Source organism: Equus quagga, chromosome 2 (assembly GCF_021613505.1).
Source record: "Equus quagga isolate Etosha38 chromosome 2, UCLA_HA_Equagga_1.0, whole genome shotgun sequence".
NCBI lineage: Eukaryota > Metazoa > Chordata > Mammalia > Perissodactyla > Equidae > Equus > Equus quagga.
The window spans coordinates 574,951-587,235 of record NC_060268.1 but is presented as its reverse complement, the minus strand read 5'-3'; the positions used below and the strand labels follow the sequence as shown (position 1 = coordinate 587,235).

At 45.6% G+C, this 12,285-nt stretch overlaps 1 protein-coding gene across 6 annotated transcripts in view; it reads left to right on the top strand.

Moving 5' to 3' along the window:
* FRMD6 (FERM domain containing 6) overlaps window positions 1-12,285 on the top strand; it is a 199,459-nt gene that overhangs the window by 163,110 nt on the left and 24,064 nt on the right. For 3 of the 6 annotated variants that reach the window (XM_046655222.1, XM_046655223.1, XM_046655224.1), the window contains 3 exons: window positions 1,865-2,108; window positions 8,813-8,903; window positions 11,957-12,060. In XM_046655222.1, coding sequence (XP_046511178.1) covers window positions 2,010-2,108; window positions 8,813-8,903; window positions 11,957-12,060 — 294 coding nt within the window. In that variant the 5' untranslated portion in view covers window positions 1,865-2,009. Of the gene's footprint in view, window positions 1-334; window positions 1,508-1,864; window positions 2,109-8,812; window positions 8,904-11,956; window positions 12,061-12,285 lie in introns of those variants that run through there. The other 3 variants (XM_046655225.1, XM_046655226.1, XM_046655227.1) reach the window with 3 other exon arrangements.

Sequence of the window (12,285 nt, the reverse complement as noted above, 5' to 3'; positions counted from 1 at the left end):
CTTCGCATCCATTGCTTGTCTCCAGTTCTGTGCTTCAAGTTGTGTTCCCAGCGTATACCGTGGAGGTGTCACATGCAGCCCTCCACTCAGCACCCCCCTGGTGTGAACTGAAGTTGGGCTCCCATCACAGCTGCGTGTCAGAAGTACCTGGGCAGCTTCTCTAAAAGATCAAGCTTACTGGGCCCCGACCGTGGAGGTTCCTTGTTTGTGGAATGTCACTGTGCTCAGGAGTCTGCAGCTGTCACAGGTGCCCAGGTGATTCTGGGGCACTGGCCCTGACCTCAGGCAGCGCTTCGGGACTGTCAAACTGGGTGGGCCTGGCTTTGGCGGGCACCTGGCTGGTGGTCCTGGAACACATGGGCCGACCATCCCATCCTGGAGGGAGCTTCGGCCCTGGCCTCAGTGACCCTGCAGGTGACGCACTGGCTGCAGCCTGGTGGGGAGCAGTGGCTGTCATCCTTTAGGAAAAGCAGAATTCTGAGGGGCTTTCCGTCACCTTCCTGGTGAGGAAATACTGTATGTGGGACGGCCGTTTGTTTTTACTTAGTTTGAGTAGCTCCCTTGTGAATGGCATTTTATTTAAACTTTAAAGAGAAGTATTAGTTTATATTTACTCATGGTGGCATCTGAGAACGTTATTCTCCCCTGTCTTCCTGCTGGCAACAGGTGGACATTTAACCTTAAGCAGATAGGCCAAGATTCTACCTCATTTGTGCTTTGCTATTAAAACTGCGTGATTATACTCTCTGCCTGGTGAAACAATTCCATATTCCTGGAAATTCCTACATATCCTACAGATAAAGCTGGAAAGGAACAATATAAATAATTACTGATGGTTTGAGAGGGAACTAGTCTTAACATATGTTGGTTGAATAGTGTTATAATAGCAATAATGTATGAACCCTAGACACACTCTTTAAAGGTAGGAGATATCCACCACTGTTTTAAAATTATTCTGCAATGTCTTGCCAACGCAATGAGACATGAAACAGATATTGAAGGTGTGGTTATTGGAAAATTGGAAATAAAATCTTTATTACTTGCCAACGAAATAGTCTACATTGGAAACCTGAGGGAAGTTAAAAAAATTAATATGTTTAATGAACTGATTAGATATGAGATGTATTCAAGATTCACAGCCTTTTGTAGACAAACGTGGTTTAATATGCAGTCATGTTTGTGTACATATTAACTGGTTGGTGAAGTAACAAGTGGGCAAATTAAGCCTGCGTTGTCGGGTTACAGCGTCAGGAGAGAGAGCAGCACTGTGAAAACTCAGGGGGAGAGACGGTGTGGGGAGGCCCCGCCTGGCGAGCGTCGTGGAGAGAGCCATGAAAGCAAGTCCTGCGATTCCGCGAGCCTGGAGGGCACAGCTTCCTCCTTCCCCAGGCAGAGCGGGCTGGGCAAGGCAAGTGGTGGAAGCCAGACCACAGTGGTGCGAGAAGGAATGCCGTGGAGGAGCCAAGGCGTCTGTTGGAGTTTGCTGGTAATGGAAGCAAAGAGAGAGGTTGGGAATTTTGTTGTTGTTGCTGTTTTGTCGTTTTACCCTCGGGACCTTTGTTGTTTCCCATGGGACTGGCGGCCCCTCCGGGCAGGCCTCTGTCTGCGAGCCCGGCCATGATGGCGCTGCCTGGACCGTGCGAGCGCCCGTGCTGTGTCTGGCTCCTGAGTGCCGTGAGAGCTTTGGGGTGGTCAGTAGTGGCGCAGCACAGCACACGTCCCTGGGTCCTCACGCGTCAAGCTGGGCAGCCACGGCTCCGAGCCGGGTGGTCCCCGAGCCGCAGGAGTGGTTATGCTGCGTCTCCTGCCTCCCTCTGCCCTGCGCCCGCCGCCTTATTCACGGCCTCCTCTTGGGTTTTTACAGCTATGACCCCGAGTGCTGGGACGTCGTGATGCTTTTCCCGCAGGCCATGTGATGAGGAGCAGAGTTTGGCTTTGGTGTGCTCGGAACTGGGGGGAGTGCCGAGGCCTGGGAGCCCAGCCCTGACCGCCAGAGAGCCCCCAACACGATGAACAAATTGAACTTCCACAACAACAGAGTCATGCAGGACCGCCGCAGCGTGTGTATTTTCCTTCCCAACGACGAGTCCCTGAACATCATCATAAACGTGAGTAGATCCTGCTTTAGAAGTGTTGAAATGGTTGATGGTATTCAGTGACAGTATTCAGGTTATGCCTTGGTTAAGAGTGAGACCGTTAATAACGTGGTGGAATTGGGTGTCATGGCAGTCTACACAGGTGTGAACTTTGAGCTGTGGCTTCAGTGCTGCTGCCTTCAACATCCTCTCACCTGGGGGGGAAATTAGAGAGTTTTGGTTACTGTGTTACAGAAAAACGCTTTCTACTTTAAAGCTTTTTACTGAAATATAATTTTTATTGATATGTAAAACACTTTGGAGTTGTCACCTATGCACATAGAATGGTAAAAAACTGTTAGCTTTTAGATAGGCATCTTGATTTTTATTTTAATAGTAGCCTGAGTCTAGCCAGCTTCACACACTGGCTGTGTGTTTGAGCACTAAGCTGCTGCTTGTGGTCACAAGTCAGTTAGCTCTCTTAGTTAACCTGGACATGAGGAATGTGATCCTGTGTTTTTTTTCCTTTTAAAATGGAGTTATAATTTACACACAGCAAAGTGTGGGAGTCTTGAGTGTGCAGCTCAGTGAATTTTACAAGTGTGTCATCCGCGTAACCATCATCCAGCTTGAGGTTCACTACATTTCTAGCACCCCAGAAAGCTCCTCTGTGACCCCTCCTGGCCAGCGATCACCACTCAGAGTGTAATGACGTTCCTGCCTGTGTCACCACAGAGTGACAGCTAGTTTCTGGACTCCCTGCGGCTGAAAGGATGTGGCGTGTTCTCTTTTGTCTCTGGCATCTGTCCCTCGGCATTTGGCCTGTGAAATTAGTCCTTGCTGTTGCATGAACAGTAATTCTTTCTTTCATTGCTGCCTACGTAGTCCATTGTATGGAGAAGCCCAATGTCTTTATCCAACTGTTATTGATGGATATTGGGTTGTTTGAAGTTTGGGGCTGTTGTGATTAAAACTTTTGGGGACATTTCATGTGTTTGCACGTTTGCCTCCGCTCTGGGTCTGTACCCGAGAGTGGACTTGTGAGCCCTAAGATGTGCGTGCCCAGGTTGGTGGAGACCGCCAGACCGTGTGATGGTGCTGGCGGGTTGCAGCCCCCCTCCCTGTTAGCAACTTGCATGTTCGTTCTTTCACTGATTGTGTTCTATTGAAATTAAGGAAAAAATTGCCTTAGTGCATGCCCTGAGTTAGTTTTCTTTGCTGCATGCTAGTATATTTTTAACTCACTTGCTGTATAAAAGAATATTTCTAAATGTTATACTGAATTGTAGGGCATTAAATAGCTCCATCACTCGTAAGTAGAAGGTAAATCAAAAAACACACACATAGGAGCGGAGACCAGGTTGGTGGTTGCCAGAGGGAAAGGGGCTGGGGCCAGGCGAAAGGGGTGAAGGGCGCCTGTGACGGAGACGGATGGAATCTAGACTCTTGGTGGTGAGCACTAGGCTGGGAACACAGAGGCAGATTACCGTGATGTGTACCTCAGGTCTCTTTAAGATTGTAATGCAGTGTTAGCTCAATAAAAAAAAGAGTTTAGATAAGAAAAAATTCTGCTCATCATAATTGTTTTGGTTTTATTCTCACAATCACCATAGTTTCTTGATTTACTACCGTAACCTCGTTTTTGCTCATGGGGATTGTCTGAGCATCAAACTGTCTCTTCACTGAGCCTTACCTGCTGGGTAAAACTTCTCTGGGTGAGCCGCGTGCCTGCTCAGGGTGCCTGGAGCTGTCTTTGCATGTGTGAAGTGATAGTCTGTTATTTTTGCAGCATTTGGTTTTTAAAACCTAATAAAAATTGGCAATGTATTTCTCTCTCTCAGAGACACAATAAAATCTAATTTACTTATATACATGAATATGCTGTTTGAGTTCTTTTACGCAGTCACATAAAAAGGTAGCCACTAAATTTTAAAACTATACATAATCACGTAGCGTAAGCACTTAAGAACCTTCTCTCAGTTCCATTTCTGTCTTTTACCTGGTGGAACATGTGTACGTGTGTTTGTGTGTGCGCACACCTACAGGATGTGGAACAACACCTTAGTGACCACATGTGATGGAAGGAAGACCAGTCTGACTTTGTGAGGAAGACTAAGACTAAGGCTCTGACTTTCTGAGAAATTAATTTATACTAAAATCTTAGCTGGGGAGATAGTTTTGGAGAACAGGCTGGAAGATAGCCAGCCCATTGTTCCTGCCTGTCGGGGGTCTTCAGACCTGAACGTGCATCAGGATTGTTTGGGGAGCTTGTGAAGCGTTCAGACGACTGCGCTTCGCCCTGGAGGTGCCGACGTGCTAAGTTGAGGGCAGGTCACAGGAACCCGTGTTTGACAGGGCCCCTGAAACGGGCTGTTTTTGATGTTAGTGCCATCGGGTCGATTCGGACTCCTGGGGATCCTGCCTCATCTTTTCACCTTCTGCCTCCAGTGCTGTATCACAGCCAGTTTCGTCAGAAGTGGGTGGCCAGGTCCTTCTTCCAAGTCTGTCTGAATCTGGAAACTCCATTGAAACCTGTCGACCATGGGTGACCCTGCCGGTGTTTGAAATCCTGGTAGCCTAGCTTCAGCATCACAGCAACACGCAGCCACCACAGTATGACAAGCGACAGACAGGTGGTGCAGTTCCCCAAGTGGGAAAGAACCCGGGCTGCGTGGTGAGAGCACTGACTCTTCACCACCAGACTGCCAGGGCTGGTTAACAGGTGCTATGAAGACTTTATTTATGTATTCATTTTTAAAGACTGGCACCTGAGCTAATCATCTGTCGCCAATCTTCCTTTTCTTTCTTTCTTTCTTCTTCTCCTCCCAAAAGCCCCCCAGTACATAGTTGTATATTCTAGTTGTAGGTCCTTCTGGTTGTGCTATGTGGGAGGCCACCTCAGCATGGCCTGATGAACGGTGCCATGTTGGCCAAACTGGTGAAACCCTGGGCCGCTGAAGTGGAACGTGTGAACTTAACTACTCACCCACAGGGCCGACCCCTGTAAAGACTTTAAAACCTTCAGCCAGACAGGCAAGGCCCTGTCTACCAGCACCATCTAGTTTCTTCACTATGCAGAACTCCATTAACTGGACTGTGTCTTTGGCCTTCTGTTGGTGGTCCGGCCTAAAACACAAAGAAAACATTGGTTATTGTTAGTAATAATAATATAATTATCATCATAATTGTTGAGAAATGTTATAAAATTGTTCGCATTTGACTTCACAACTTGCTAGTTTTGTGCCTTTGGACGGATGCGTCAGCTCGCTCACCCTCCTTGCTTGTCCCAGTGACCCGCCCAGGAGCCAGCACACAGGAGGCCCTCGGCTTCTGTCAGCCCCCTTTCCGCCTTCCCTTCGTGAAGAGCAGTTGAGGGGCTCTATGGTAGGAGAAAGACATGTGTGTACCTGAAAGGCACAGGCTTGAGTTCAGATCCCAGGTCTGAGTGACTTGTGGAAAGTTCATTGAACTCCTTCGGCTTCAGCATCTTCACCATAAAGTGGGAACGATGCCCGTGCTATGATTGTGAGGACTCGGGGTTAGCACGTAGCGCAGTTCTGACACACGATAGAAGCTGCTGTTGCTGTTTTAATCCCTCCTGCAGGGCTTTTCCACTTCCTCACTCCCTTCTTGGCACAGTTAGTGTGGAGTCCCTGCGGGTGGTCAGGCCGTGGAGTCGTGTGTCCTGATTAAGGAGGCCTGAGAGTCACAGGGACCTCGTGGGAATCCCTCCTCAGTGACCTCAGCAGCCCTGGGTGGGTTGGTTTTTCTTCACTTTCCTCATCTGTAAGGGGGAAATCATCTTCCTCCTCCAGACGTCGCGAGGATTGAGAGACAGAGCCGGCCCCTGGGAGTCGCTCAGCGCATGGGCAGGTGATCGGTAGCTCTTGTTTTACTTTCTGGAGCTCTCTGCTCATGGCATTAGGGTGCTCTGTTAATGACGCTCAGACGGAGGGTGTGCAGCCCAGGTAGGCCTGTTCCTCCCGTGCTCGTGGCCGCCCCGCCACGGCCGGACCCCTCCCTAGCGGGCGGATGGGCAGAGGCGGGCCAAGTGGGCAGAGGCCGCCCCCTGCCAGGAAACTAGTTCAGGACTGCCACGGGTCTGCCTGTTTCTACAAAGTGTTACGTGCATATTCAGAAGATAGTTGATGTTTGTAGAGGGGTAGTGTGAATGTAATAACTTCACTGTAGCAAAGCTTTTCATTAATGCTCTCGTTTTTTTCATCATCTCTAAATATCTTTTAAACAAAGAAAATTTGTTCCCTGACAAGTAGAGTTGAAAGAATTTTATCATTCTGCATGTGGGGTAAATTTAGTGTTTTGGTCATTCTCAATTCTCCATGAGTTGAACTCACAGGGGCTGTTTGAAATTATTTTAATCATCAGATAAATATTTAATATGGAAACTTGGAAGATTTGGGAATTAAAATCATGGTAAATATAAGAGTCACAGCATCTTTGAGTGATAGAAATTGTGGCCAAGAGTTTACCTGTTCACTAAGATGAGAGAGGACGATTCTGTTTTTTTGGAGCATATTAAACGTTCTTCTTCAGTAACAAACCGTTGACATTTAGGATCAAAGGCTGTTTTATTAGAAAGTTCCATATAGAGTATATTTTTAGATAATGCTTTAGTTCTTATTCTTAATACCTCATATTATATTGCACTTTTAAAGTTCCCATTGCTCCTAAAGAGTGAAGAACTTGAAAAATCTCACAGTCAGCTAAAACATAGCCTTAAAAACTTGTAATATGCAAATACAAAAAGCTCAGGCTTGTTTTCACAGCAGGTGGAGACTTCAGAGCGGCAGCCTTACTTAATTACAGTTTAAGCAAGAACACTGTGCTTGCTTGATAGCTGCTAAAGGGCATTATCAGTGGGCTCCAAATGCTTGATTCAAATAGCGGAACAATAATAATTATGTGGGGTGTGTGGAGGAAGGTGCCGCTTTGTTTGACCCAAAGTTACAACGTAGGTTTGTGGTTTGGAATTTCTCTGCTAACTTTTTATCGCATTTTATCCTGAGTGCTTTATTTGTGACATTTTTAAATACTACAGCCAAAAGTAGGGATTAAAGGTGTCCTAGACTGTATGGCATTTTAAGTCTCAAATTTGTAGTATAGACTTCAATTTTATATAGCATTCAATACTTTTTATCATTCTGTTGAAGCTTATTTGTAAAGTGGGATTATGGTAATGTAAACCTCGAAGGTCAAAGTCTAAAGCATGAAGATGATGGCCTTCTGCTGACAGGTGGGTTCTCCCACTGGTGTTGGTGGGTGTGCACAGACACGTTTCCTACGTCCCTAAATGGTGCGTTTATAGACCAATGTGCTCAGGAGTCAGCAGTCGTGGAGCAGAGCAGAGGTGAGGGGCCCACGGGGGACGCAGACGCCTGGCGACGTTTGTTCATCAGTCGTTTCCTGAGCACCCGCTGTGTGTCTGAGTGTGAAATAAGACAGCGTCCCGGTTCGCGGGACCCTAAGCGGCGGGTCATGCTGCTCTGGCCGCACATTGGTGCCTTTGCGCTTCCAGTGGGCGTACTGCTTCCCACGAGGGGCCGTTTAGCCGTAAATGTGGGGAAGACAGTGCACCCATTGCTCTGACTGCAGTTGTCGTTGTCAACATTCTGAATTGTTTGGCTCTCAGGCATCGAGGACTCAGCGTATTTTTATTTTCCAAATCTGAGCTACATGTTAGGGCAGGATAAAAAGTCATTAGTTCAGTTAACTAATTTAGAATTTATAATAAACTGTAATTGGCATTTTCATTGAGAAAAGAATTTTCAAGTTAGTAGTACAAGTGAGGGGCAATGCCACAACACTGTAGACAGCTGACGGGAGAACTGTCATGTTGCATTTGGGTTAGTGTGCACATGTAAAATATTGTCATATGCAGACGAGCAAAGTTGTGTGTGCTGCCTTTGCCACTACTAGCTACGTGACTTTAGGCTTTCTGGGTTTTATTATCTGCTTCTATAAAATGAAGAAATTGACCTGTGTGGTCTCTTAAAGTCACTCCCGACTGATGAGCTTTAGTGACTCTGAATTCAGCAAGGCAGACTCAGCAGAATGACTGCTCCCAAAACTCTTCATTAAACATTTGAGAAGGCGCGAAAACTGTGTCTTTTGAAGAGTGTTTTATCATTCAACATGTGACTTTTCAGAATAACTTATCCCCAGAGTTCCAAATTAATCTGGTTTTATGATGTTTGAATTATCCTAGGACTCAGAAAAGGAACCTAGTTTAGGTACTTAAAAGATATGAGCCAATGAAAGTGATTAATTAAGATAAATAAAAGCTAGGTATTCGCTCATTGAACAGTATATGAGTGTTTTACTTAGAAATCCAGAGGAAAACTGTCCTTGTAAAGATGCTTGCCACATTGCTACTCTTGATAACCTGGGTAGGCTGTTCGTGCTATAGGTTCCTTCTGAAATATTCATCCTTGTGCATCATGGTTTAGAGTGAGGCCTTGTCCACGCATCATAAGATTTACGAGGTTTATACAAGATGGCACTTGCACCTCATCACCATGTCGTGAGCATTCGTATCGTGATAATTGTTATTGACACAGCCACAGCGTACAGTGATCTCTGTAAACCAGCAGTTCTTTGCTAGTGTCAGCTCGTCCTTCCGAAGCGTGTTTTTAGGGTGCATTAAATTGCCTGCTTGTGGCCCACTGTGTGGACTTGGTTGAACTGTTAGCTCAAGTTGTGGGTTTTTTTCTCTACAGGTTAAAATTCTGTGTCACCAGTTGCTGGTCCAGGTGTGTGACCTGCTCAGGCTAAAGGACTGTCACCTCTTTGGACTCAGCGTTATACAAAGTAAGTCTCTGATGGGTTGAGCCCACTGTCCCTGAGGAAATGACATTTATAGCTATAACTTAAATTGGGCCTGTTGTTATGAAATGGTGATTGTCATCCTCCTCATAAATCGATCGTCATTGTTAGCCTAGCATTCCTTTTTTTAAACTCAACTGTTGGGTGTTTCATACAAGATTTGGAATTTTAGGTCATGTATTTTTTACAGTTGGACTTAACATAGGTTCCTCTTTAGGAGTCTAGAGTTCGTGTGTTTGCTCTTTTACGTTTGAAGGAACCAGGCTTGATTTCTGTTTCCTTGCACACAGGGAGCATCAGGAGCTAGTAGGAAATTATCTTGGGTATTTTTGTAATTTAATTTGTTTAAAAATTTTTAACATTAAATGTCTTTTAGACGTAATAAAACTGCCTTTCCTTTGTTTGAATTCCCTTGCTGTTGACCATACAGTATGACAAGGGGACCTGCTAGTTTTCTCACATTTTCTGTCTTCCCTCCTCCGTACCCTTCTCCTTCGTGCAGTCAGGACGTAGGACGTGGAGGAGTGGGGTGCGTCTGTTCTGGGTGCTCTGTGTGGAGGAGGGTTCAGAGTCAGGGCTCTGTGGGGGCTCTCCCACGACCTGAGCTGGTGCCGAGTCCCTGGGTGTGCCTGTAGCCATTCCTTATGAGCCTCTTTCAAATCGTATTTTTAAATTTCTCTAATTTAGTCTTCTAGATGCTGAAAACCTTTTCTATCTTTGCTCAGTTTTTCAAGGAGACTCTTTGTCAAGTGCTTTTGTATTTTATACTTAGATATGAATTTTCTACCACAAGAATTGGTTTAAATTTAAGGCTTATGATATCATGAGAATCTAGTTAGTAGCATCAAATGCTTAGATCTGCCAGGTTGGAAAGCATATCGTGATCGCCTGGTAAACAAAACCCTTCTCCAAAATGCAAGCTGTGTTCAGTTGTCTGTATAGCTCAGGCCGGAGAACGTGGGGCAGAGAACACGCACATCAGGAACCCACAGATCAACCCTTTGCCCCTCAGTGTCTTCCTGTGGTCATGAGAGCAATAAAACGAATGCTCAGCTCCCTCCTTGTCTTAGGACAAACGTCAGTTGCTCTCTCAAGGGAGGGAGGAAAGGGCTGGGAGGAATAAGAAGTCCTGTGGATTCTAAGTAACTTCACTTTCGTTCTACACTCAGAGTTAATCCTTCTTACACACCTGCAGCCCAACAGTTGATCTTTGTTGTTCAACAAGTCACCCTGATAAAACCAGTTCACCACTTCCTTAGGTCTCAGAATAAGAACTTTTAAGATGTCCTTTTTAAAAGAGAGATTGCAGCATGGCGAAGGAGCATCGGGACGGGAATCAGATGACCTGGTTCCAATCTGGTTCTGCCACTAGCTGACTGTTGGCCTTAGATGCGCCATCGACGTCTCTCAGTCTCAGTTTTCTCGTGTCAGATGGAAATTAGTGCTTCACCTGCCTTGCGGGATTGACGTGTGCCTGACAGTTCTTAAGTGTAAAGCTCTGTCAAGCCACCAGGCGGTAGAGATGTGGTGATTTAAGAATACGTACCGAGCTCTTATGGCGAACACTCAGCCCTGTTCACCTTGTTGCTTCTTCAGACAGGAATGCAAGTCAGATTCAACAGCAAGGTTGTCTGCTCTTGTCCATTTCATGTACCATTGGAAGCATGAGAGGTGGGAGATGGTTTTAGTTGCTCTGTTAAGTGGATTTAAGTAACATCCACTTTTCTGCCTCTGGGACCTCTTCCCTATCCCTTTCTTCAAACTGCTTGACTTAATATGCCCTTTGCAGGCGAGGAGTAGCTTTGCCCTTCCTGTTCTCTGTGGCACTTTCCCAGCTGAACGCCCAAATTCAGGGAGAGTGACAGTGGGTTGCGTGTGTCCTTCCTTTCAGAGTGCCTGCACTTGCTTCAGGGCTCCAGGAGCGTGCCCCTAGTGACGCTCAGAGAGCGGGGACACGCTTGTAAGGAGGCTGAAAGCCTTGTACAGGACAGCGGTGCTGACGGCCTGCCTCGTGAAATCTCTCTCTCTTAAAAGATTCTCTTTGGGAAATATGAAAGTCTCTTTATGTTTTACTGGCTTGTTTTCACATGTTTAGATCATTTTACATGGGCTTTTAGCATCTTATTTGCATCTTAAGAACACCATCCCTTGAAGAAATGTTTTGGCATTCGTTCTTGTTTGGTGTAAGATTCTCCTCCTCTTCCCACAAGATCGGTCTCAGAGGAGTGCAGGTCGTGGCGTGTTGTCTTGTGCTGTGTCGTCTTGTGCTGTGTCGTCTTGTCTTGGTGTGTCATCTTGTCGTGGTCCGGCTGCTCCCTTGCAAATGGGCCGTTAGCGTGAATGTGTCTAACTTCTTCTGTAGCAGGTCGGACAGTGGTTCTGCCCTGTTTCCTTGTTTTGCACCTGTGAGAAGAGTCCTCTGAGCTAAACAAAAGCATGGTTTGGCAGCAGATGTTAGCTCAGGGCCAATCTTCCTCAAAAAAAAAAAAAAGTAATAATTAGAAAAAACAGTCTCCAACTCCGGCTTTTTTTCCTAATTATTACTTTTTTTTTTTTGAGGAAGATTGGCCCTGAGCTAACATCTGCTGCCAATCCTCCTCTTTTTGCTGAGGAAGACTGGCCCTGAGCTAACATCCATGCCCATCTTCCTCTATTTTATATGTGGGACGCCTACCACAGCATGGCTTGCCAAGCGGTGCATAGGTCTGCACCCGGGATCTGAACCAGCGAACCCCGGGCCACCAGAAACGGAACGTGCACACTTAACTGATGCACCACCAGGCCGGCCCCTAATTATTACATATTTTTAATAGTATGTGTTCTGTATGACAAAAGCAAAATAATTCACAAGGAATCGAATGTCTAGCCCACAGAACCTTTTGTCTTTTAGTTTCCTGTTGAGTTTTGTTGGTAGTGTATGAATTCAGAGTACATTCACAAATCGTGGGGCTTTTTTAAAAAAAACCTGTTCATTTGTATATTCTTTTCTTTTAAAAAATCTGTCCTTTGTCATCTTGTCTTCTTTTTTTACTGTGCAGATAATGAACATGTGTACATGGAGTTGTCACAAAAGCTTCATAAGTATTGTCCAAAAGAATGGAAGAAAGAGGCCAGCAAGGTACGCCCAGACGATGTCACCTGGGTGAGATGACGTTTGTGAACAAAATTATTTTGATTTTTTAAAAGGTTTACTGCAGCTGTTATACATTAGAAAAATATCTTAATACTTTATCCAGTAGAGAATGGGCAAAGGAAATGAACTATAAGTTCTAAAATGTCACGTCAATGAAGTGTTAATAGCTTATAGCATGTAACAATAGATTTCAGATATCTGCTAAAGTAGTGTTGGCGCGTAACCTTTTAGTAG